Genomic DNA, 26,741 nt, shown 5'->3' on the forward strand with positions numbered 1-26,741 from the left:
CGGCAATTATTGTAAATTACTTTGCTATGGAAACACAATTCAACCATCTGTTGGCATTTCATGCTGTCTGTGGTTTAGCTCAGTTTAAGATGAAGCATTATTTATATATAGGGAGGCCATTTGTGAATGGCTTTGAAGATAACTGATAACTTCTGAAAATGTGTATTACCAAAACAACACACTCAAGTCACAGCCACTTTATGCGGCTTTTGAGTAAATGAAGGTTCACGATGCAGAGCATAATCTAAACTTTGGAATAAGCGAAGTGGGCAACAGAATATGATAACTTACGGTTGTTGATGTCTGTCTGAAGGGTTTGCTTAGATTTTATCATCCAGACAAAAAGGATGCAGAAGTGCTTTAGTGGCTGTCTAAAATCCTCCTCTTGCAGCATCTGCTTTTTCTGCCACCGAAGCCAGCTCTTTAGCTCCTGTCCTTGGCCGGCACAGGTTGGCAACAGCCACAGGCTGAAAGAGATGAGATGGAGTTTACAGTCTGGTTTTTGCCTGTCCATGTTTAGAGAACTTAATCTATGTTTGCCATTTCCCCCACACATTGTTTGTATTTTTACAAAATACATATGTTAAGTCATTGTATTAACACCCTAGGTTTTTCTGTGTGTAATAATAGGACTGAAGTGACACAAACAGAAGGAATTTCTAGTTGCTCTTTGAAGAGGAAGAAAGGGACGTAGCTGCTGTGAAATAAACATATTTGCCATGAAATAACACTGAGTATACAGGTAATGCCAACAACAAAGCTAGGAAAATACACCATCCATACTAGAAGGGGAAAGCATTCTTATAGTAAATGACAAACAACCTATTACCCTATCAGTAATTCATCAGAACAATCAGCAAAACAATGTTAAAAAATAGAAAGAAAAAGAGTAAAGATCTAACAATGCCAATGAGAAATTTCAAGGAAATGGAAGTGTGCTTCCAGTATCTTTGTTACTCTTCCAAAAAAGAATGTAAGAAATGTGTAAGACTCTTGGAGCTCACTGAGGTCCTCTTGCCAAGAGACTATCAGCAGCTGGTAGCCCTGATCCTCATCTCTTTGTCACTTTAATAAGAGAGCCTTCCTGTTATTCTGCCACAGTGTTTGGTTCCCTTCTCCCCCACCTGCCTGGTTAGAACACACAAGCAATGTTTAAGTTCTGCGGTTTGCTCTATGGCAATGCTGGGCTGAAGATAGAGATTTGGAAGCAGAAACACGTAATTCACCTGCAACATTATAAATCTGTCTTTCTTAGAGCAGAATTCAATCTTTCATGTCAAAAATACTTTTCACTTTGAATGATTTTGGTAGTTTCTCTGTTGTAGCACAGCACCCACAGTAAAGGTTATCCATATTATACCAATTTGCTTTATATTGCATCAAAACCTTCAAAATGTCAACATATAATACGCTTTGTAACTCATTGATTCTTGGACAATAACTCTAACTCTTATTGTTTCTAAAAGGGTGCTGGTGCCAGAAGAAAAGAATGATTGACGGGAAACAGACACCAGACTGTAGACACTCACCCCTTTGCTTCAGATACCGATTTATCAGTACATCTGGGCATCCCCTGTGAGCCGTGAACACGGAGGATCACTCAGGGTTATCGACAGTGTAGCTGAAGACCCACAACTTCACAAATTATTATCTACTGTTGGACATCTTTTACAAGAAGCCCTGACAAATAAATTATAAGACAAAGGACAAGCTCTACGTTGCTGTGAAAGGCTGTCACTGGGGTCTGTGTGGCTTCTACCAAAGTCTTCAACGTAATAAAGCAAACGCTGTATCCTAATGCCTCACGTTTGAGTTGGAACCTATTTTATGAAATATATACATGCATATGTACATATATGTATAATCTATAGACTGAACGTACGTCAGTACTGAGCATCCTCACGAAGGTGATCTAAAAGGATTTAGAAATGTATTTGTCGAGATTTCTGTCACTTCACGCCCTCTGGGTCACCGTCTCTTCCATGATGCAGCATTATCCTTCCGTGTGGGGACATTACGATGTGTGTAAGACTCAGATTTACACAGAAGAAGGAAAAGTATGGGATTACATGGCCTGCCAGCCAGAAGCCAGAGACATGATCAAATACGTAAGAGTGACTCTGGATCCCCCAGATATAACGTGTGGAGATCCTCCTGAGACTTTCTGTGCAATGGTAAGGCAAGCTTTTCATTTTCATAACAAGCAGACACGTATGCGTGATAGTTGGCTGCAAAATGGCAGTCCTACAGTGCACATATAAATATCCAGGAAAATATGCTTTGTGTTCTGAATGTGCTGGTAAATAAAAAGGCCCAGTAGTACATTAAGCTGGGCAATGCAATGTTCTGCTTATTGGGACCTAGCTTAACTTGACTTTTTCTGAATTCAGTGTCTCCTCAGGTCAACTTTTAATGAGTTAAAAGACTGCAATGTAGAATTTCTAGTGTGTTAACCCCTAACCAGGCACAGTTACCTGGATCATGAAAGACTTACGTGATTAATTGGTTCTAATACAATCACCTGAAAGCATCATGATACTGTATAATTCAGCATAATTTCCAAAGACAATACACTTACTCATACTGAAGAGGCTTAAAAAGTTGTGGTGGGAGGTGGGGTGGTGGAGTTTTTTGGGCAAGCCCAAACTCGCACAGACAGTGTTACTATAAGCTGGGTACTCCAGGCAGCAGATATGCCCGCTTGTGTGCATGGGAAGCATAAGAAACACTTTCAGATGGGCCAAACATGATTGAGAGCTATTCTCTTTAACTAAAACTATAGGTTTTTGGGCCAGTCAAAAGAGACTAAAGAAATGCTCCTTCCTTTAGATGGTCCTAAAATTAGAGACTGGTTTTGGAAACGTTGGGCTTGGTAAGTAATCGTACAGGTATCAGAAACATATATGTATATAATATATATATACACACGCATGCATAGACGCTTAAATGTATTAACAAAGCACTGGAAATTTACAGCACATTAGCTAAATAATTTAGATTTGAAAAAACAATGCGTTCTGGTAGGTGAGCTTACCATAGCTGGGAATAGTCTACAAGCCATTTGTTTGCCTGTGTACAAATCATCATCACTGTGTGACAGAATCCCCACAGGAAGGAAATTTGCTTTTAAACGCCTTATGGTATCATTTGCAACCACTACTGTTCCGCAAGGAGTTCAGGTCCAACCACACATACATTTAGGGCATTATGTGCATGCATACAGCTGCTTCCCACGTACATTATGGTAATAGCCACGTGATAAATTGCAGAGCTACGTGAATAAATTACATTCACTGTGAACCTTTGACTGCACCACTTGCTCTCTGCCTGCTAGTCCATCTCTGCTGACACAGCTTTGACACTCTAAACCTCCAAGTATCTTCTAGCAACCATTGTTTAAAAACAAGTAAATGCAATGTACCCTGTATAGTATGTTTGTGTGGGTTTTTTTTGTTTGTTTGTTTTGGTCCAAGTTGTGATGTGTATTTTCTCCGTGAAAAAAAAAAAATGAAATAGATGGGATTGAGTCCTCAGTCAGTGACATTTAGTAACTCTAGTATGTAGTAAATGAGAAAATTTGTTTTTCTGAGGCAGTCCACTGCTCAAGAAAACTTGTTGCATCCTTTTAGTATAGATAAACATTGCAGCAGTTCCCATACTGAGCGTTTTAGTTTGTTTGTTTGTTTGTTTTTAAACTTCTGAATACCTTGGCTACCACTTGACTCTTTAGTTGGAACGAAGATGATTAAAAATAATAAAATAAAACAATATTTGATGAAGTATAAGTATTAAAGATCGTGCCAGAACTCCCCCTGTAAACATTGGACCTAGGAAGCCCTTTGCTGCAATAATAGGATGAAAGTTTGCTTGGGAATCACCTAAGATAACGGATGGAACACAATTGCTTCGTGAGTGCTTAAGATGCGGAAGGCTGACAGAATCCTAACAAAGGGAACAGAAAAAATAGAGGAAGAATGGAATGGGGAAGAGGGATAGGGGAAGAAAGAGAGAGAGTGCACAATAAAATAATGTATTTAATGATGTGAGTTTAGGACTAACTGCTACATGGTAAATGGTTATATGTGCTTTGAGTGCAGATGTACACTGAACTCTGAATGCACGGAGGCATGGGTAATGGCCTGACTTACTTGAAACATTATGAAAATGACAGAAATTGTTGATGTTCTTGAGGTATTATCCAGCAGCAAAGCACTCCCTTCCCTAAAAAAAAAATGCTTCACATCCATCTGTACTATGTCTATTTATACATCATTCAAAACAAGCTTTGACGTATTTGTAGGGTTGAGCCTTGGCATTTCCTAATGAGCAGATCTTTTATTTTTGTGTTCATTTTTATGTTTAGAAAATGAGTTAAGAAAACAGCACTGTCATACTACAAGGAGGTGGGCAATGGAAAAAGTGCATTTCTGTTAGGCATGCTCTTATACTGAAAGCAGATCCTGAATTTGAAATGGAAGAGATTTAAACGTGTCTTTCCAGCATAGCAAAATGCTGAGCAAACTTATAAAAATGTTTGGTTTTATTGCTGTGAATATTGGATATTAGCGTACTAAACCTGTGTAGCAGTTTTTTGTTATTCAAATCAGGCTAACACTCAATTGCCTTCTCTTTATCTCCTTGAGAGATAAGGGTCCTTTCAGATATTCTCAGAAAAGCAGTGATACCAAAAAGCCGAGCCTGCTTCTGCGGGAGCAGAAAAAAGTTGAATCTATCTTCTGTTTTATTGCTATATCCATTCTCCAGTCAGCCTAAATTTTCTGTTCACCACAAATTACACTGACTAAGGAATTATCTGTTGAGTCCAAGTCAAATATAGCGTGGCACAGATGAGATCACTAAACAACAACCAGACTGAGGGATTCATCCAGCTCCTTTTGAAAGATCACAATGTAATCAGAGCAAGTCAGTGGGAGTGTCATGGAGAGAGTCTGCAACAGTGTACAATGTAATCATACACTGCAATGCATGCAATCATGTAACAAATAAGTATTTCTGTCTCCACTACCGGAGGGGACATGAGAGGTACGGGCTCTGGATTCCAGCCAGGAAGCTAACTATCAGGAAAGCCTGTTGAAGGTCAGACTGGGCAGTACTGGAATGGTTTGCCCCAGCAGAGCCCACCTCCTCTGGTAGGGGTCTGACAGCTTATCTTGAAGAACACATTTATCAGAAGGCTGCCAGGGGGACTAAGGCATCGAGCATGGGAAATGGGATGGGTACTTAATAGTAAAATTAGCCTCATACGTATTTCTGCATACTCTCCATGCAATTAAGTGGTCTTATGAGTATGTTATGTTTTTATTTTTTGTTATTTTTCTTTTTATTTTTTACTCAGTGCTTAGCTGATAGACCAAATAACAAGTTTTGGCACATGCAGATTTGTTACGAAATGCAAACACATGCCTCTAGCTGGTAGCTAAAGCCAGCATGTAGCTGCTCACTGTTCTTAAGTATCTTTGAGCCATCCCTCCAGGACAGCATCTGTAGGTATTCTAGGGAGCAGGCAGCAGGAAAACTATCCCACAATTGCTTTTATGCAATCTGTTCTGAGAATAACATTATAGTTTCTGGTGACATTCAGTATTGACAACTCATGAGATTATTCTGAAACCTCAAACCCCTGGAGCCCTATGATTATGAGAGATTCTCTGCTTTCATTTAAAATACCGTCTTTATTGTCATAGTCCTTCTGGTGGCAAAGAAAAGTTTGAAACCGGAACTGAGAAGCTCAAAAAACAAAACGGTCCCCAAAATAATTTGTTTTTTAAAATTTCATTGTTTTTAAAGTCAGACAGGATATTTAGGGCTTGGGAAAGGATTTTGCTTGAGAAGAGAGGCATGGAAAAAATTATAAAGAAATAAATGGCTTAGAGCAGTTAGCACTTGCCATTCCTGGACATAGAGTTGTGTCTACAAGGAGACAACAACATCCTTCCCCAAGGTGTAATACTCATTCCCTGCAGAAAGGGCTGACTGGTAACTTCTGTCTACCCTGTACATTTTAGAGCTATCTCTAACATTCCAAGAGCGAGGCATGTATGGTGGCACACGACACGTTTGCTTTCAGTGGCATCTCTGCAAGGATACTTGACTGTCCTTTGTCAGCCACAGTGCAGGATGATCATTGCATTTGAGATAGTGTGGCCATTGTTTCTGTACTTCATGAATTTTGAGCATTTGGCATCACTAACAGTGTATCTGGCACAGTACAGTGAGATTTAGTTGGCCTGGGAGAAGAGAGAGAGAAAGGGAAGAGAGAAGAGAAAGGAATGACTTCCTGTTTTCAAAATTCACTTTGCAAAGCAAAATTTTAAGTACCTGAGGGTGCTGGTCCTCATGGCACTGTAGCATTTTTGTTTACAAAACATACCTGCTTTGAATCCCCAGGAATAAATAACTATTTAGCTCATTTTTAAACACTTTTTAAAACTTCACAAAATTCCGTACACTTACAGAAAGAAGAAAATCTTATTTTTCATGACTGTAACCATCTTCTGTCCTACAAAAATACTGTATAGGTTGCACCTGAATTCTTTCTTTTTAAAAAAATTCATCAGCCCTAGCCCAGTGTGACTGCCAGGGGCCACCTAGAGCGAAGAGCATGATCAGGAGCAGGAGAGCCCCAAACCGACCATCCTTTACCACAGCAAGCTCCCACATTGCTGCTGCATGCTTTGCATGGCATTTGCAGGTGCTTCGACCCCAGGGTCAGTCGGCACAGCAGGAGCTGTAGCACTCGGCAGCTGCCTGCTGCCTCTTGAAGGGGCTATCTCCTTTGCTAAAATCTAACCTTTGTCACCGACTTTGCATTCTATTTGTCAGTCTTGGTCATGTAAATTCTTCACAAACCTAACCAGGAGACTCCTAGTGGCTATAGCTGTAATTTGCAAAGTGAGGATGGATCTTTTTTGTGAGCAGTCATTTACAGCTGAAATGGCAACACAAGAATACACTTTTCTGCTTATGTTTAGGTCATAACTAGCTGTTGTAACACAATCCAACATCCCAACAGCTCAAAAAATGATGAAATTATCTGCAATTATCTGTTGCCTGCAGCCAACTTCCTTCATAGGTTAAACAAGCTTGAAAAGAAGCCTACAGACAGAAGTCATGTGCAGTTGTACAGCTTAAAGAGCAGAAATGCTGATGATAGTAGGAATTTGAGCCCTTGAGTGCTACTCAGTATTTCATGCCCAATCAAAACTAAATTAAGAAACAAAGATTATTAAAAGTCTTCTGCACATGTAATTCTGGCATGATATTATGAGCTGGACTTTACATTTTTCCTTCTGAGACTTTCAACATCGTTAATATAGCATTTCTTTAATTACAAGTAGGCTCATATTCCTTGAAAAAGGGAAAATACTCTTGAATGATACCATTATTATGTTTACTGAAATTATTAAATGAACAGATACTCTTTTGAACAACATATAAATCAAAATGTTAAATAAAAATATATTTTTGGAAACATTCTGGCACATATCCATTCTTGGGTAAGATATTTTAAACTATCATTAAGCAGTACTGTTAAGGATGCCAATAAAAAAAAAAGAAAGAAAGAAAAAAAGTATTTTCTTTTATTGCCTGAATACAGAGAAGAAATACCTCATTTTAGTTCCATTTGTGTAACCTTATTAATTAGCATGGAGGAGAATGGGACCATTGAGTTAAATATGAGGCTATTATTACTGCCTTGTTTAATGTGAGTTTTCATGGTTGTGTATTTTAAAGGTATGTACAGACCTGCATCCATTCTTTTTAGACTCTTTTGAGCACATTTAATTAATAGAAATGTTAATTTGTTGTTGTTGGGAATAACCTCATCTTTCAGGAAGCGCAGTTTTTGTTTTGGCCTGGTTTTTGTTTTGTTGAAGTTAATAGATGCTTCATTTCATTTCTAGTATAAGATGTATCTGGGAAGCTGAAGGCTCCCCTGCTCCTTGTCTTCCCCTACTCTGCCATTGCTGTTCTCATCAAAGGACCACCGTGGTCCTTATATTACTACCTTAGTCCAGAGCATCTGGCAGAAATGACAAGAAGGCAAGAAGAAAGCACAATGCCTTTTGTTCCTTCCTCCCTCCATCCCAGGATCACCAACCAACACAGACAAAAACAACAACAACAACAAAAAGCATACCTGTGTCTTCTAAAACTGCGACCACAGAAACTTCTAAGGTCTTTTGTTCCTCAAGCCTCTTAAGAAAGGAGTTCCTGGTTTCATAAAGGAGAGAAATAAATAAATCAATAAATAAAGCTGATGACAACGGAAAAAAAAAATGCTAAAATGCATTATCTTTCAACTGGAACCAATCTAAAAATTACTAATTTCCCATAAATCAAAACTAAATATTGTCAGAAAAACAAATGTGCACACAACAAAATTCCCAGTAAATTATTAACAAAACTCTGTCCAGCTTCCTCAGTTATATCTTACAAACTGCAATGTTTTCAAACCTTAAGCAAAGCAAAAGCATGCCCCCTTAAGAGCTGGGTACCTAAACAAGGCCGAGAGCCTCTGTTTCTTATCTGCTGCAAAGAATCAAGGCACGTAAAACCACAATGTATAAGTGTGTCTTTTTAACAAGATGCATGTTTTGAACGTGCACATCATAGAAACTGCTTCATTGTTGCTTTTAACATTCTCCTTATTCCATTTGGTCAGTTATCTCATTTTTCTTTGTTTTCTTGAAGTTAGCTGGAAATAGCAGACATTTTTAGCTAATGTAATGATCAATAAATGGTGATTGTAATAATAGCTGATCTTAGAAAGCATAGGATTATGATATGTCAAATAAACTTTCTTCAGTAATAAGCAATTATTCTGGGGCTTCTGTCACCTGGCGACAGCTGTGCAACACACATATTTGAAAGAGACTCAGTTGGGAGGACATAGATTCTATTGGCTGATTACTGAAGGCTATACCATGACCAAAATAACTCAGTTATGATTTAATTTCAGATATTTTTTTAACTATTTCAGAGACATTTTTTCTTAAGCACGTAACACCTGTCCATGCAAATCTGCAAACCAGCAATTCCCAGTTGCTGGTGGCAAGACAGGCTGTCACCGCTCATCAACAAAATGGTGGCTTTGCTGCCCTCAGGCACCTGAGGTGAGCTTCTCCCAGTACCTGAGCTAGCATTGCCCCGGCTCCAAGCATCCAAATCCCCCAGTCCACAGGCATCTTTAATGACATCTTCTAGAGTAAAAATAATACCTTATGTGCAAAATCTTTACTTAACAGCATGTTATTTGTACCTCTCACTGTGAGGCAAAGGTGACCTCGAGCCACAGCCCGCTGTGGGGGCCTCCTCACAGGATCCTCAAGGGCGGTGTCCTGCTCTGCCTCAGGGCTGGGGGAGGCAGCAAGCTGCCCCCTGATTGCTGCAAATGCCCAATGGCCTCTTCCTTCAAGGTAGGCAAACCTGAGGTGCCTGCCAGCATGACAACCTCAGCTCTCTGATGGTGCTGTGCTGGTGGGCCTGTCAGGAAGAACGGTAGGGGATGGTGCTGGGGGACACACACAGGTCCTGCGGTGCTATTGGAGCACCAGGTTTTGCAGGCCCATCCTGCTCTGAAGAGCTCAGGCTGCAAATTTTGGATTTACTCAGCAGAACTGAGCACAGCTAGTTTTATGGTGTTCATATTTTTCCAAATTAACCAGACAAACGTTAATTTTCCTTCCTCATTTAGTACTTGTACTTCTCCAAATCCGAGATTTGTTTGCCTTTCCTGCAGGTCTAATATCTTTTAACTGCTAAGAAACACTGGAAACCAAATGCAAGTTCCTGAGACACCTCCATGTGTTTCAATTTTTGTCTGTAAGCCTCATGGTTGAAACCACACCAAGTGAACTCAGCTGAGAGTCCTACAAAGCCTCTGTAAGGTCAGAACCACCGTTCTCGTTAGTGTGTGCTCCTGTAGTCCTTCGAGAAGGCAGAAGTGAGTAAGCTGTTTTTCACATAATGATTTTAATGTTTAGTCATTCACATTATTTATGAAGCAGCTAGTCCTATACACAGCTCAAGTTATCCCCATGCAAACACACAATAATTTGTCAGAGCATTGAAGAAACAGTATGCCAAGACTCAGACGATAATCAGGTCATCTCATTCCTTCTGCTGTGTAACATGGGACAAATAGAGAAATCCTACTAAGTATTAACAGACCCTGTTGACAGAGTATGGAACTTGTCCATCTCCTTACACAAGGAAGAAAACCTGTAATTTGTTTTTATTCATTAAGTTTAGAAAATGCTGAAACTACAAATAAAGGTGTAGTTCAAAACATGAAAATACTCGGCATTGAGCTAGCTTGGCAAAGTGCATATGTGATTTCACATAGCTTTGACGCTTCCTGTTTGGTATTTTCTATAAAATGTCTTTAGGTCTTGTCTTCAGAGTCTTTACGCAGATAGTTTATGTGGAATTTAAGATAAAAAAGGAGGAAAGAAAAGGGCCCAAATGAATTTCACTGGTATTTATTGCCAGGAAGAAAGTTTGCTATACCAGAGATATTTTATGTCATGTTTTAGCCTAGAGAGATTTTTTTTTTTTTTTATAGCTAAGTAGCTGTAAAACCTTTAAAAGAGGACACTATTATGATAAGCGGAGTATTTTCTCACATGTACATATTCTCTTTCTAGCATCTCTGTGCATTTTAGGTTGTTATGGGCTTTTGTGTGTGTGTGTGTCTGTAAAGCTGTCAGGAGCCACCATTTTAATGCATCAATTTGATTTTTACCATCTACACCTGCTCATAAGGCTCCTTCCTCCAGTAAAAACTAGAAACTGAACTCCACGTGGTTGACATTTACTAATTACTGGGGAAAAAAAAAAGTAGCAAACATTTACACAAACATCCTCATCTTTTAAAACCAACTGTTCGAATAGCTATAGAAAAGAGTACAGAATGTAATTTTTCTGACTACTAAAACAAATCTTTCTACATATTCTATTTTTCTCCTCTATTTTTAGCCTTCCAGACTTGGACATGCCTCCTGGCTTCCTTGACCATATGGAACTGCCAAACAGTTTGAATACTATAGGGATAGCCTGCAGAAATATCCTAGCAAGGTGTCTCACTTGCAAGAGTTTGCTCAAACTTCCAGAAGCATTAAGTAATAGGTTTAAGGGGTTCATGCATAGTAGCTTTCCTTGCTAAAATTTTGGTGTAAATTTCAGAAAAAGACTAAGAGAAAGGAGAAAGCAACAGCTTTTTTTTTTTATCCTGTTTTTTCCTTAAATGACACCACTTCACATGGGCTTCTCTAAACCTCTTTTACACAACCAGTCACAGCTGCTATTTTTCTGATGTCAGCCTAGCCAATATCCAAGGCATTGGGAAGGCTGAGCAATGTTGAACAATTACTTGCTGTCACTAGCTTTACTCTGGTTTAGTAATTGGTTAGCTGGTAATTATGAGCAATTACGAAACCTTTCTGGAAATGCAATACTTACTTTTATAAAAATAAGTCATAAGTCAGAAATGTTTGGCATTCACAAAATACCTCTCTTATCCAATGATCAGATCCACAGCATTCTGCTGGAAAAGGTGAACAAAATCCTGGTCTTTGGCAGATAGAATATTCTGAGGAATGTGGAGGAGTGCACCCAGAAAGCATCCCAGGAGACGTTATAGTTCCTGAGCACTTGGAGATTCAATGATGCATCTCAAGGAAGGACAGAGGTCACTCATATTTCTGTGCAGATCTATGGGGATTCTTGGGCAGGTATTAGTCTGCTGAAGAATTCAGCATTTCATCACGTAAGAACTGCTTGTATGATTGCAGCAGTATTGTCTTAAGTATTGTTCGAAGGCATTTTTTTAACCTTAGCATAAGCCAATTTCCAAGTAGTTCTTTCTAATTTTCTTTTTGTTAATTGCCTGTGCAAAGGTCACAGAACTAAAATTGTAAAAAGGAAATCTAATGTTAACCTATAGTTGATTTATGAAATGATAGTCAATTCATTGAGTTTGTGAAAGTAACATACACTAATAACAATTCCTTGGAACTGATTTAACACCATATTCTACTGGAGTGCTAAGAAGAAGCCAAGGACTTCTAACAATCAGTCATTTGTAGTGACATTTTTATTACTCTCAGAAATGCTGCACTTTAATTGTCTCCCTGCTTCAAATCAACTGCTTAGTTTACCCTAACACTAAGCTTTTTGTTTAGTCATTTTATTTTTCCTCTCTCCTCTCTGGTATTCGTTGCCCTTGCTATCGGGATCCTATACTTTGTATGTTCCTCACATTATAAGTGCTAACAGGCACAGGACCAGAGCCCCTATCCATGTCCCTCTAATTTAAGAGTGAAAATGTTATATTGATTCCGAGTCACATTTTTATGGAGTTCACACTAAATTCTTCATAGACTTGTATCCCAGGCAATTCCCCCTTGATTCACTAGAATTGAACCCAGAGAAAATCCATCAAAAAAAAAAATTTTTTTCTTCCATTATTATGAAGTTTGCAACAAGCTGTCCAACAGAGAAATGGCTTTGCTTTCAACAATAAAAAAGGAACTGCAAGCTCTTAATTTAGTAGCAATGTTTCTAGTGCTCTAGCATCTTCAGCATGCCTCCGACTGATGAACTGAAGCACAACTATAAATAGCAATGATGTCTTTGTCAGCTTGTGATAAAAAGGTTTCTTTTTCGTATTTCCTGAAAGGACATATAGTAAAACATCCCTTATCTCATTTGTGCTGCATTCATAGATTTATCTGTTTGGTGGATTATTGAATTACAACACTGATTTGTTGCCAGCTGGTTCACAAAATAGCTCAGCAAACAGAAGAAATGTGGCCCTGAGATTTTATCATATGATTGGCACCCTAAAGTGTAGTGACTGTGTTAGGTTCCCAGCTTTATGGTTCGAGGCTTTGGGCTGATCTTCCCTTTCAAGTCAGAAAAAGTGTTTTTTCAATCATTGCAGTCTGGGGAACATTCAATAATTACAATATGTTTCCCCATTTTCTGCCTGTGACATTGCATGCCAGGCTTAGTTGCAGGGTGCAGTGCAGATGAGCAGGGCACAAAGCAGGGTATGACATGCATTTTCCTGCTCTCAGACCACCACCATTACAGCCAGAGGGACTCAACATTCAGTCCAGTCCCTTGCAGCCAAACCACAGGCTGGAAATTCTCCTGCTCTGACCCGTAGTCACTGTGCATCTCAGGCGCATCTAAATGACGAGGCCAGCCTCTCCTTGCATTGCAAATCTTCAGGAATTCCCTTCCAAGGTTGAGCTGCTCTTTTACCGCTCTATACCTGATAACTAAGAAATTGTCCATAGAGCAAATGGCTGTGTTAGATTGGGTCTGCTTACTCTGTATTTTAGGAAAATAGCAGCCAGAAAAGCATTATGTATCACAAATCCCCACTTACGAGATCTGATGCAACAACAAAGAGGAGGAACATGACAGCAGCTGAGACAGTACGGCTGGTCTGCACGCTATGGTGTTTTAATGGAACAGATGGAATCTGTTCTGAATTCTGAATCAGGAATGTATTCAGGCAGAATAGTGATTGCAGAAAAAGAGTTAATTTTCAGGGCTTGCATGCCTTCAGGTTTGTTTGCTTGAGAATATTTTTAGAAGGTAATATTAGATGCTAAGGGAAAGTTACAGTGAGGCTTGTGACTAATGGATAAGATGCAGTGTGCTCTGTGATGCTGTTAGAAAAATGCTGATGCAGTTAACTTACATCAGAGAGAGAATAATAGCACCACTGTTTTTTTTAAAAGGAGAAAAAAAATATATTTTATCAAGTTCTCCGAGATCCTGCTTTGCTATCATTTTGGAGGTTGTTTCTAACTAATAGCCACACAAATAATTGCAGATTACAATGTCGTACAACTCCATTAACGAGGTGAAGGAAAAATAGCAACATTTTCATTTTAATGAGATGTCAACTCTCTCCTCCTCTGTACCATGCATCTTAATGTACCTTGCTGTCTGCACTGACTTGAGGCTCCAAGGCTTTGTCATTTCTTGGCAATTCCTTCCTCTAATTTCTTCTGACACATGGTGCTTAAATCCACAAGAAATGTGAGGTGAGGCAGAGAGGAATCCTGCAGACTGCTGCACCATAAGAAGAGCGCTCATTTGCATTATTCATTAGATAAAGGCACTGATTTGCATCTCATTTTAGTCGTCTCCATTTCCAGGCAGAGGATGTAGAGAATTCTCGGAGTTGCTAAATTTTTATGATATTAATAGCATTCGTTTGGGATTAAGTCTCCATTCTCTGATGCTCCGTATTGTCCCACACTTATCTTAAATACCTACAGAGCTGACATCCTTTTGTTCCTTTTGTAATGAACTGTAGCTATTCACTGTGCAGTAAAAAAAAAAAAAAGCACTAATTTGTTTCACATCACAATTTTAAAAGTATTTTTATCAAAAGCAAAACTCTCTACTTGGTCACTATCTGTAACATTCTTATTAAAATCTGTTTTCTGTTTTTCTAAGGTTATAGTTCAAACAAAAGCATGCAAAATCACTGCAGTGCTGGTGTGTAATCTGGTGGTACCTGTAATATTTGCCATTCAATACTGTCAAGCTCTAGGCTTTCAGGAATTCTTTTTAGGCTTCTTTTTAAATATCACGTTAATGCAAAATTATGAAGGAGTAGCTCCAGATAACTTTCAGTGCTGTTTTCATCTTGTCTAAGCATTATGAACTACTTTATATTATGATTAGCATTAATATTTGATTCAGAAAAGCTGTACCATAAAAAGGAGGAGGTAACACTCTTTTGACTGCAGTACATCATCTGTGAGGTTTTTGTGTGTTTGTTTTTTGGTTTTTTTGTTTTGTTTTGTTTTGGTGAGGGAGTCTTATGCTGCTATTGAGCACTTTCACCCTGTTATTAAACACGTAAAACATAAAATCTTTCTTGGGAAGTTAGGAATTTCAGAAAACAAACAGGTATCACTGCTCTATCATTTTTAAGAAAATATAAACACCTGGCTACTGAAATAAAGAGTTATTCCCTTAAACATCCTTCACCTGCTAGAACAGCAAGCCGCTGAAACAAAGGGGTTATTCTGTTTGTCAGAACCCTCGGTTAAGCTTGATGCTTCATTGCATCAGGTACTGTACAAAAATAAAGATGTTGTCCCTGTTTTAAGTATCTTGCAATGTACGTGAAATTGAAAAAAAGCTATAAAAATATCTGAGATCAGAAGGTAGCCTTTAGCAAAATGAGGAGATGAGCTTGCGTTGCCTTCTATTTTTTAATTACAGTGCTGTATGATTGGCGCTCCCTCTGGCTTTCTATAGTTGTCTGGTGTCACAGTAGGCAAATTCTTTGGGGACAGGATTAGAAGGTGGAAAAGACCCTGAGAGACACCTCTTGTGAAAACAGCTTTACGGCAGAAAACAAGATGCAAATAGCATATAATGACGACACTGGTTTATCCTACGAATAACTAATGTGCAACTTAATTAAAATAGGGTTTGCCACAAGTTAGTGACACACTTGCATCTAAACAAATCACCTAGGTAATGCCCTGATTATACTAACAGCAGTTGTTGTCAGTGGCAGAAGTTGCCATATGGCTCTTTTTCTCTGCCCAGGTCAAAATATTGTTGGGAAGAATCTTAAATACATAGACACAAATGAGGAATTAACCAATTTGGCTCTCATCCAGCCCCCCACGTTCATACACGTCCAATGGTCTGTCCACTCTCTGGCACCGTGGTATAGCTAACCGGATTTTTCCAAAATCAAGTATCATGGCACTAGAGGACAAACAGAAGCAGCTGGCACTCAGCCACATTGCACAGACACCACTCAGCTCTGTGAAACACGCATGGATTATGTCGGGGCAGTTTACAAAAGAGAAAAGAAAGAAGTATCCTGAATGCAAAATAGGCAAAGTGAAAGTGAAGCAGTAAGATACAACGCCACACAGGGCTTTACACATGAACGGGAACAGGCTAACTCCTACTGATTGCAGTGAATTTAGGGACAATCTACTAAAGGCTGTTCAACTTCTGCTTTTTTTTTTAAGCTGTACTATAAATCTTTTAGTCTCATAACCAAGATGTTACCTCACATTTTCTTCCAGTGTCAGGATCTTGTCCTGTTTACCATCAGTCTGAAGACAATCACTAACAGCACTGTAGTAGCTACTAAACGCTGTTTTTTATTACTGGGCCTGGTAGTATCACTGCTCGTACGGATCTTTTTAGTATTTCTACTTCAAACTTTGTGAGATGCTTTTCTGGGTTGCATCAGACTGAAGCAGAGCAGAAATGCTGCAATGTTAAATAGCTACTAACTACAAAATCATCCAAAATACAGGGTTTTGCCAGTTTGAATTATGTAATTTTGTTATGCTTTCTTCTTTCAAAAATATACACTCAAAAAAGTTAAGCATACCAAGTAGGCTAGATGCTGCCCTTCAGAAATAAAGATTGTCTAAAGTGATGCTGCGATGATTTGGGTTGTAGAAGAGCAGTAAAGATCCTGCCAGACTTAAAATATCTTTCCTTGAGCACTGATCCCTCTGTGCTGATCTCGCTGTCAGCAAGGGTTTGAAGATCCTCAGTTATGAAACACCTTGTCACCACCTATCCAGCAGCTTGCTCCTGCTCTGCTGTTACATTTGTTGAACTACTTTGTTTAGATTTTGAAATATAAAATGGGTTTCCTAATGACTTCCTTAGTAAAAAGGCCGTAGTCAGTCCTTTCATTTAACTCGGGGCAGCTACTCTGAAACACCTTACTGGAGCAGTGGATAATCCAAAGGCTTTTGCACAGTGGATTATTCTAAACAATATTTACCCTTAAAAATGTCCTTGTCTAGTGCAAAGTGAGTAGAGCAGCTGTTCAACACTTATTTTTATCTTCACTCTTCAACGGATATTAGACCTCTGCCTCTTTTGGGGCTTGCTCCACTATCTCTGAAGATTTACTGCAAAGCCCTGCCTCATCCATTACGAGTCGCCTATTTTGTCTGCAATGGGTTCCTCTGTGCCCTCACTCACACCTATGCAAGTCTAGAGGTAAATCCACTGAAATCACCATGCCTGACCCCCAGTTTGGATGTTTGGCACTGCCTTGGCCATGCAAAGTACCTAAACAGCTAGCTGGAAGAAGGAGCAGAGGATTTTTCCTGGCATAGTAAAATTCCTCCAGTGGCAAAGGATTGTGCCATCTGCTCCTTGGTCCTCCGCATTTCAGAATTACATTCAGGACACATACAATGCCAGCAGCTGGGCAATGTGGAGTGGAGCTAAGGAAAACCTTTCCAGACAGTCAGTGCAGCCAGTATGCTGGAACCTGTGTGACCAGTGAGTTGGAGCAACCTGTGGGATGCTGTGAATTATACCTAAACTCATTCCAAATTTTAATCAGGATGACGTGCTTTTTGGGACTGCTTTTCTCCCTCTTCATTAGTGATGAACATCAACTAGAAGCCAAAACGTACAAATTTATTCTGCATTTTTTGTAACAATTTTTACTTTATATTCAAAATTAATAATGTGAAGCTGTATTTCATCAGCTTTATGAATGCCACATGAAATAAAATTGTCAGTCTGGTGAGTAATGCAAGAGCATATCTTAGGTGTTTCTTGGCAATATTGAAAACTGCAATTTTTTTCCTGCAGAGCTGACCTTACAGGATAAAGCTCTCCTAATGTGCCTCACTCTAATTACAGAAAGCTGATCCTCATGTGTTCATCCCATATGTGTGAAATTCTGAAAGCTGAATCAAATTAAGCTCCAAACATATTTTCAGTTTATGTTGAGAGATGCAGCTATTTCAGCATCTCCAAGAGAAAACGAATATTGCTTTCCTTCGAACATTACGAACAACACTGCAGGGAGATTACATCTGTTACAAGAGGAAAATGCTATATTTATGCCTTTTTGTAAACCATCCAATGGCTAATGGACAGGAAGTCTTTCAGAAAGTTTTGCAAATCCACATAATGTTCTCTGAGTACAAGAGTGTGTCTTCAAATCTCAGAATTATCTGAGAGAAAGGAGCGGGGGGGGGTTATGCAGACAGCTCACTGTTCAGTGGGTATGCAAGAAGGATCAAAACCACAAGGCTTTCCAGCTAAGATTAGCATTATCTACAGCTTAAAAATACACTCCTCTGATGTTCCCTTTCAGTTCATAGCATGTAAATCAGTGTAACTTCTTGTTCTTTGGAACAGACAAAAGCATTTGTAGATAATTTGCTGTGATAAATGCTGAGAACCATAACCAGATGGAGTTGGTCTCTTGTCCAGAGCTGTGACTCACGGACAACTGGGAAGGGTGAAAGAAATGCTACAGATGTGTGAACTAATCTGAAATAGAAAGGCCAGAAATGAAGACATACAGTTGATCATGCTACAGCTTATCACGAAGCGAACAAAGTACAGAGCAAAGCTGGAAGACTTCTGATAAGTGTATACAGGCAGCCTCTGATGACTTTCATTACATTTAATATTTGTGTAATGGATTAAATGCACAATAAGGGGACTCTTTAAGACTAGGAAACCTCTGACTAAAATAACATGATTTATACTATGTATTTTTAGTTCATTAGAGATTCCCAGGAAAATCCCTGTAGTTTTTAGGAAAGTGCAATGAATATGAGTGAACATCTGCACAGCATCTCATGTCAGTTCCACAGATGCACTGGTGACCTTCCCTCAGTACTGAGTTGCTCCTAAATGCTTTAATATGCAAGCTCTTAATGAACAGAGTAATTAAGGATTTTCCTGCAGGAAAATTAATATGAGAAAATGATGAGAAAAACATCATTCATATTAGTTAGTGCCTTACTGTTCACTTCAGGTACCTTCAACAATTGAATGAGCTTTTGATAGCTTTAGAGTCTTTGCTTTGACATCTCACTGCATGGAAGTTCCTGCTTTTGTATAGAATTGTTGAACATCACAGTGATAGCCTACCGGAAACTGTACATGTTTGCCGTACCAGCTAAATATAAAAGATTACCTTTACCACTCTGGCATTCCAGTAAGTCAAACAAGTTGATGGTGCTCTTACAACATCACATACTTCCATCCCATGCTGAGTATCTTTGCGTTTCTTATTTCTCATGTCTCCTTGTTCAGCTAAGCAGCCTACTCTTTTCACATTCTTTTCGTTTAAAAGTCTTTCCATTCCTCTCATCCCTTTATTATTATTATTTGTCACAAGGGATTCAGTGTTCTCTGAACACAAAAATAGTGTAAGAATAACTGACAGTAGCAGTGTCTAAAATGTAGGAGTCTGCAGGGGAAGTCAGGCTGAGGGTAGCATTACAATCTGCACTGATATTCAAATATGCATATGTTCCATAAAGTTCAGTACATTTATCTGGTTGATTCCTGAGCACGCAGTTTCTGTGTTGTCACTACAGTAGTTATTTAAACAACCACGTTATTTTGGAGCTCTTGTATTTGTCAACCCTTCTTGTACCAGGTACCATTCAATGATCCGCATGGTCCCTTCTCCCCATGTGCAAGCTCTAATTTTAAGGAGATGACAGATACAGACTTAGTACATGACTTCTTTGTCATGTACAAAGAAGTAAGGAGTCAACACTGGTCAGTATGACAGACAGTTGTAATATAGCACATGGTTATTATTTAGTGCCACATTGCCACTAAAGATCAGAGCAAAAAAAGTTGCTTTTAAGGTGATAAAATGAAGGAGAGTAATGAACTAGTTTCACTAATGTTTACGGAGGACTCCTCCCAAGGGTGAAAAACAGCAGGGGAGAAAGCACAAGGGTGCTTTTGTAATAAACATAGGGAATAAAGAACAAATACGGACCAAAAGCTCTTATCACAGAAAAGTGATATGAGGCAGGAGCTGGCTTCCTGATAACAAATGGGGGGTGATTAAGATGGGAAGGGGCTGTGAAGGGTTTTAAAGGTGAGGACAAGCAGCCCTCAGAAGAGATGGAGAAGGGGGTGCTGGTGCTGCAGTACAGTGGGGCTGCATGGTGGTCAAAGCAATGACCTTGAAAAATAAAAAAATAAAATAAAAAACACAAGTATTTGCAGAAGCATTCTGATTATTAAGAGGGCAAGACTGCACTTATCAAGGCCAGAGAAAAGGTTGCTATTGTAATCAAGACATGGCATAGTGAAAGCCTGAATGAGAGTTTAACTGGGAAGATGGATAGGAAAAACTGTATCGCAGAGATATGATAGTGATGTAGCATGGAAACCATAAATCATCCACTAGAGCCAGAGCACTCTTAGCAAGGTCAATTAGCCCATGATGAGCACTGTGCTGCCAAAGCCAGGCTGCTGCTAGTATCCGAGCTATGGTGTTTGTAACTATCTCAGGAACATCCGAACAACAGATTTATAGCTAGCTCAGTTCTCTGCTCTGTGGAACTAAACACAGTGTAAACATATTTAGCCTAAGTGTAACTTTCCAGATTAATCCACCTGACAGGCAGAAGGTGAAGCAAATCTGCTTGCTCTAAGTCACTCTGCAGAATGTGTCCTGTAATTTTGGCTTTCATTCTTCACTTGCAGAGTTTTCAATTTCTGCCATTTACAGTCTCTCTCATGCTGATGATCAACTGCCCTACAACAATCCTTTTTCCTCTTCTGAATACCGTGCATTTTAAACTGAGGGTCAAGAACTACTTTTTCTTCTACCTTATTAAGGAAAAATGTTTTGTTTTGATAACAGATAGCTGGTGATGACGTACAATGGGAGGAGTGACATACTCAAGGAACAAGCGTATCTCATGGATCTGTCTTGCTGCATTTCTGATGAGATGGAGATTTTGAAAGACTAGGGATTTTGATGTGTGTATATAAACCAACCACAATGGGCACCTGGCAGATTGCTGATTTCACAGCATCAGATACTCAAATTGTGGCAAATATAATGGGACATGGTGCATTACACTGCCCCTGCCACTCAGGTTCTAGATGGGCTGCTAGCAGTACCTGACTGCACCTTTACCAGTGCCTATCTTGGAGCTGCTTGGCAGTCTAGATAGAAATAGAGAAAACACAAATCTAAAATGCTCATCAACACTGTGACAAAGGCCTTGCAAATGTTTGCTGTGGTACTTTGCTGCATCTGACTGCTGTCATTATCTTGGATTTTTTTTTTTTTATTTTTTTTGTGAATGACCAGGTTATAATACTCTCTCTGAGGTTATTTTATTTTATATACTTGTGATAGCATTTTCAGCAAGTTGTTAATTTTGTAACTTCTGATGTTAAGTCCTTGAAGCAAAAAATTAAAACAAGTGTAATGTGCTTCATTGCATAAAATAAGACCCATTTAAATATGCCTATATAAACTTGCTAAACATCAGCAGTCAGTGAGTTTATGAGGAACTGGAGCTACATTTACTACACAGTATTTGTCCACAGAATGAGGGATTTAATGAGTGTAAAGTAAAATTTAGTAACTAGCTTCAAATCGTTTCCCACCAGCTCTGAAAGTTCATGTTATTACAGCTCGGGCCTATTAAAATATTTTGACTGGCACTAGCTGAGACAGTTGTGCACGGTATTAATCTGCAGTACTATGGAGCAGCTCCAGGGCTAAAGTCACGTAGGGAGAAACACAGAAGATCTGCTAGCACCCAAACTGTACTTGAATTTACTGCACCCCTTGCTCAGGGGTCTCTGATGACCATACAGACGGTGTCAATGCATGCACCGAAACTGAGGGGAAAGGGGCAGTCCTCCTGCCACCATTTCCAGCCTCCCCTTTCAGCACACAGAGATCAACAGTGACATTTCCCTTACGTGCCCACAGTCCTACCTCCAAGACACTTGCTGTGACAGGGTGAGATGCAGAGTGGGCTCTCACCCACCTCAGCATCCCACCCCTGTTGTGGGGCTCAGGGCAGGTCACCTGCTCTTTGCCTTGGGAGAGCTACCTAGCAAGATGCAAAACAGCATGAAAAGACTGACCGGTACCTGGGTACTGGTCCTAAACCTGCACAAAATCCCATGCTAAGGAGTTTGAGGTTTGGTAGATATCTATATGCATATATTTAGGGTTCTGTTCCCCTTCATTTCGTCATTTCTCTTAAGTTCATCCACATGGATTTCAACACTCTAATGCACTTGCTTTCTTTACAAGACAAACAACAGCTTCACAGACTAAAATAAGAAAGGAGTGAAAGAAACTAATTCTGCATAAGAGTAACATGTAACAACTGACTATTGTGAACACAAGCAAGCCTGTTTCTCTCTGCCCTCCTGAAAACAGAGGTGAGAAAGAACTGTGCTCCCTTCAGTTTTCTGCAGAGCTGGCATTTCAGGATGCTGAAAAATTAGTGGCATGTTTATAAACATCATTATAAAAAGTGTGCTTTTCAGCAGAATTATTTCAAGGGTCTCACTCATCAATTTTAAATGAGCACTGCAGAACTGTGAGGTTAAAGGTGTGAGCTTGTGCTGTTGCTGCTTTGAAATTGCCCAGAGAGGGATTTTCACTACAACTCTGCTTTGCCCCAGGGAAAAGCCTACTCCGCTATCTTTCTAAATTAAAATGGACACTGAAAATCATTACTTTATGAATTAAGGAAATTTACACTGTAACTTGATTTGGAATAACTATAATTGTAGGGAAATATTTTTCCAAGTACAGTATTTCCTTAATTAAACCCATGAAAGTGCTTCATCTTTAGGTTATTGCCAAAGTGTTTCAAACTCCTGTAGAAATGCTTGATTGTAATTTCATTAGAATTCCATTTCTCCAGGCTATACAGGTGCAATGAAAGAATAAGCAAAATTAATTAAAACTCTGGACATGTTTATACCCACCAGGTGTCATAAAAGGTAGTGGCTGAGACATTTTTCAAGTAATTAAGCAGACAGTTCTGCATTTTCTGATGAGTTATGGCCCTTCCCTCTTTAATCTGTGTAACAGATTTCATCATGGCTCTATTGTCAGGTGATGGGATTACTCTTCACAATCAGCATTCCCCTTGCACCACCACGCGCTAATCGAAATCACATCATCACTGCAAAGAGGCAGTGACATGCAGTCGGCACATTTCCAAAGGCAGGCTTTGTGTGCCAAGATCTGCCCATAATGCAGGCTAAAAAGGGGATAACACAATTTTCGGTTTAACTGTAGTGGCTTAAATAGCTTGAGTTGTTTATTCGAGGCATGACACAGCTTCTGCATGTAAAGCTCACTTCTCCTCAGTGAACATGGTGGGGGTGTTTGTGTCATAGTGTTTTTTTTACATTTTGTTTCTGTTTCACTGGGAGTTTGTCTTCCAGCCAGACTGCAATAATCACTGGTTTTCTGGAGGAAGCACAAATAGCCATGGTCACATCCTCAGGCTACAACATAAGGTTGTAATGATGGCATCCTCTGTATTTTCAGCGCAAGTTAGGAGCCAGAACTTGGCACATTTTTTTTCTCGGCACTGGAAGTGGATATTTAAAAGGAAAACATAAAAGTCCCTCTGCTCTTCTCTACTGGCTTCCAATAACATAAATTCAGGCTCTATATATCTGCAGATATATCTAATATACATTGATAATCCCGTACATGTAGGCTAGGAAAGGAGCAGGGAGTCACAACACCCATGGTGCTTACAGTGCTCAGACATAACAGCACACATCTTTGATGCGCTGAGGGCAAAGCCAGCCTGATTATATTGGCTCATAGGGAATACAGCAAGTCTGGTGTGCTCCCAGGACAAAACACAGATGCCATTCCCCTCACGTAGGGATTGTGGAAGAGCCATGCTAACCCACTGCTCATCAGGGACACCATCACCCCCAGCCCTGCTCAGCATTATTAATAACCACAGCTGCTATGCACCTCTAATAACATCGCTGTCACATGAAGGTTGCTTTCTATCCCATAGGCTGGAGAATGGGATGGATCCTACACTGTTTTGATCTTACACAGAAAACTGTACCTTTTCTGCATTTTAGTGTTTTACATGTCTCTTGCAGTCTTATAGCAGCAGTGCGATAAAAACCTATAAATATTCTAGAGTAATGAATAATCAAGCCTGTTATGAAAAGTAATTAGCCATTTTTTAATTTTCTTTCCTATTTGGGATGGTTCTTATTTTGCAGTCACTACTGATTAAATATTTCCTAGAATGTTTTTTATATATATAAATATATATATTACATTGAAAGGAGTCAGTGTAAAATTGTTTGTCAAATAGAGAACAATCTGAGTAGAACACAAACTCTGTCTGCAAATGCCCACAGCACTGAGCATACCTAGAGAAAAAGTAATTCAGAATGGTTGTGTCAGAAAGACGTTCATCACCTATTGCCTTTTAGAGATAATGCCCTGAGTATACATTTTTCCTGGTTTTTACTTAATGTTCTGTCTTTATTAGCTTTAGATCATTTTAATTAGATTTCCTTTCATAATACTGTAATATTCTCCTGCTCTCAAAGTTATGCCATGCAAGGTCATCTCCGATACATGACTAATACACTTGACTAAAATGCACAAATAAAATACGATAGTCACATTAAAGCATTATGGGACTGTGCTGAGAATAACAACTCAGCTCAAGCTTGAAATAAATAGAAAAGTAAAGTAAAAAGCCTTGGAGATGAAAGGATAAAGCCACAGACCTCCAGAATCAAAGTCAGCCATATATGCTCTTTGTACCTGCTGTTCTGGGGGCTGAATTTGACCTTTTGAGCATTGAAAATTGTTTTTGAAACAGTTACTTTTTTTTTTCTTTTTAAGTTTTAAAGAGCTATTTTACACTCCTTCTATACAAAATTCTGCTTTCCACAACAAGCAACATAAACCTCAAATTTGCTTTGAACCAAATGAGGCTCTCTTCCATTCCATTTCCCATCTTTTTACATTTTGGCCATTTTCGCAACACTTATGCTTTCAGTTTAACAATGTAGGAATAAATTCCACAAGTAATGCATTCAAAATATATTATATTTCTGTTTCAGTGATTTGTGTTACTTCATGATGTAAAAAAACAAATTTACTCCATTTACTACTTTTGTGCAAATCAGACTGGGTTGTATCTCTCCCAAGCTCTCGTTCATTTCACCTGTAAAAGTTAGCCCTAATCTAATCATTTCTGTCACCTGATTTTGAACCTTCTCCATTTCTGTTATGCCCTATTTCAGGTGAAGGAAACAAAAGTATATTTCAAGTGAGGGGTGAGGGTACAGTAATTAACAGGGTGATATCTGAATACTTCCATTGTTATTTTCTCTCCTATCTTTTCACATATTACTACAATCATTTCTGCCCCCACAACCCATGAAAGTTTTTACTCAATATTCCTTGTATTTTTTCTGTGGTTATGTTATTAATCTGAAGAGACCACAAAAAATATTTTTGATGGCTTAGTAGTCACAGAAACTCCTTAAAGCTAATGGAACTGTACTCATAAGTTAATGAAATCAGAAATTAGAATGGCACACATGCTTTATGTCAAGTACACTAACTTCAAATTTACCTAGGAAAAAGCTTTTCTAAGAAAAGTTGAACAGTTGATATTTTCTGTTAATTACTAGAAGAAAATAATGCTTGTAGCATCTTAGAAAACAGTCGGTATGGAATCAAGGCATTTCTGGAGCATCTGATGTTCAGTCTTTTGCTACTTCTTCACAGAGCACGGTGACTTTAAGTAATAAAGGATTCTGTATTAATAAACTACTAACAAAAGGTTTGAAAACTTCTAAAACATGTACTGTTAGACATTATTTGTCTTCCATGGTATATACCCTCTTTGAAATTATGAGGGGGAAAAAAAATTATGAATACTTAAATAACGTTACCCCACCAGTCAAGAATGCTCCTTGACTTGGTGTCTGACAATACACTGCACACCTTCGTAGAAAACTAAAAGGACTCAACACAGCCTAGCAGAACTTCAGCTTTAAGATCTTTGAAATCAGCTGCATTGCATAGCTAAGACAACGCATTTCCACCAAGATCCTTCAAAACCAACCCATGGCTTAAGTACCAGTTCAAGCAACATCACACCGTTAAACAAGTAGTATCTCTCCTACCAACTTTCTCCTCTAGCCTCCCATATCACCACCTGCTGAGCGCACTCCCTCTAGGAACGCATACTCTAACACACACAACAGAAACTAGTACATGCTACTTTTCATAGATAGTCACAAGGTTAGAAATAAACATATTAGCTAAAATAACAACAATAGAATTCCAGGAAAATAAAAAACACTGAAGAATGATAAGTAAGCATCTATTTCCATTCAAAGAATTTATAACTTACGGTGGCTCAGAAGTTACCAGCCTGCAAACCCCTCAGCAACCCAACAGAGTGACTGTGACATGCTCACTTAAGCTCTTAATTAATCAAAATCACTGACCTTAACTGGATAAAGCTGTGGTGAATCTCACAGAGAACAGTCATCCCCACCCAATTATTTCATTCCAGAAACGAAGGTCATAAGAAAATCTTGCATCTCTTTTTTTTTAAAAAAAGAAAAAAATATATCCTTAGAAATATGAGTTGGGAAAAAAAGAAATACATGATATGGTACTCACAATTAAGTTAATCAGAAATTGAATATTCCATCAGTATTGTGCTTTTATCTTAGGAGAAATATATTTGTACATGGTATTAAAAGTAACAGTCTGGTGTTCAAATTACATATAATTTGAACAATATTTGCTTTTAGAAGAATAGTACTTAAAAACATGAAACTAGAAGCAGTGGGAGCACCGGAGAAAGATGTAGGTGGAAAGAAGTAAATCAAGCAAAGCAAAT

General features: G+C 38.9%; 1 protein-coding gene and 1 long non-coding RNA gene across 13 annotated transcripts in view; one reads left to right on the forward strand and one right to left on the reverse strand.

Moving 5' to 3' along the window:
* NTNG1 (netrin G1) overlaps positions 1-26,741 on the forward strand; it is a 145,270-nt gene that overhangs the window by 5,018 nt on the left and 113,511 nt on the right. For 10 of the 12 annotated variants that reach the window (XM_015290342.4, XM_015290344.4, XM_015290345.4 and 7 more), the window contains exon 2: positions 1,467-2,174. In XM_015290342.4, the coding sequence (XP_015145828.1) occupies positions 1,929-2,174 (246 nt within the window). In that variant the 5' untranslated portion in view covers positions 1,467-1,928. Of the gene's footprint in view, positions 1-1,466; positions 2,175-2,782; positions 2,873-26,741 lie in introns of those variants that run through there. The other 2 variants (XM_040705423.2, XM_040705422.2) reach the window with 2 other exon arrangements.
* On the reverse strand, positions 134-26,285 carry LOC107053914. Its single transcript, XR_006939971.1, has 4 exons — positions 26,244-26,285; positions 13,982-14,369; positions 8,162-8,235; positions 134-467 (listed from the first exon to the last, which is right to left on the reverse strand). It is a non-coding gene; the product is annotated as an uncharacterized LOC107053914 (long non-coding RNA).

The sequence above is a fragment of the Gallus gallus genome, chromosome 8, assembly GCF_016699485.2.
Source record: "Gallus gallus isolate bGalGal1 chromosome 8, bGalGal1.mat.broiler.GRCg7b, whole genome shotgun sequence".
Lineage (NCBI taxonomy): Eukaryota > Metazoa > Chordata > Aves > Galliformes > Phasianidae > Gallus > Gallus gallus.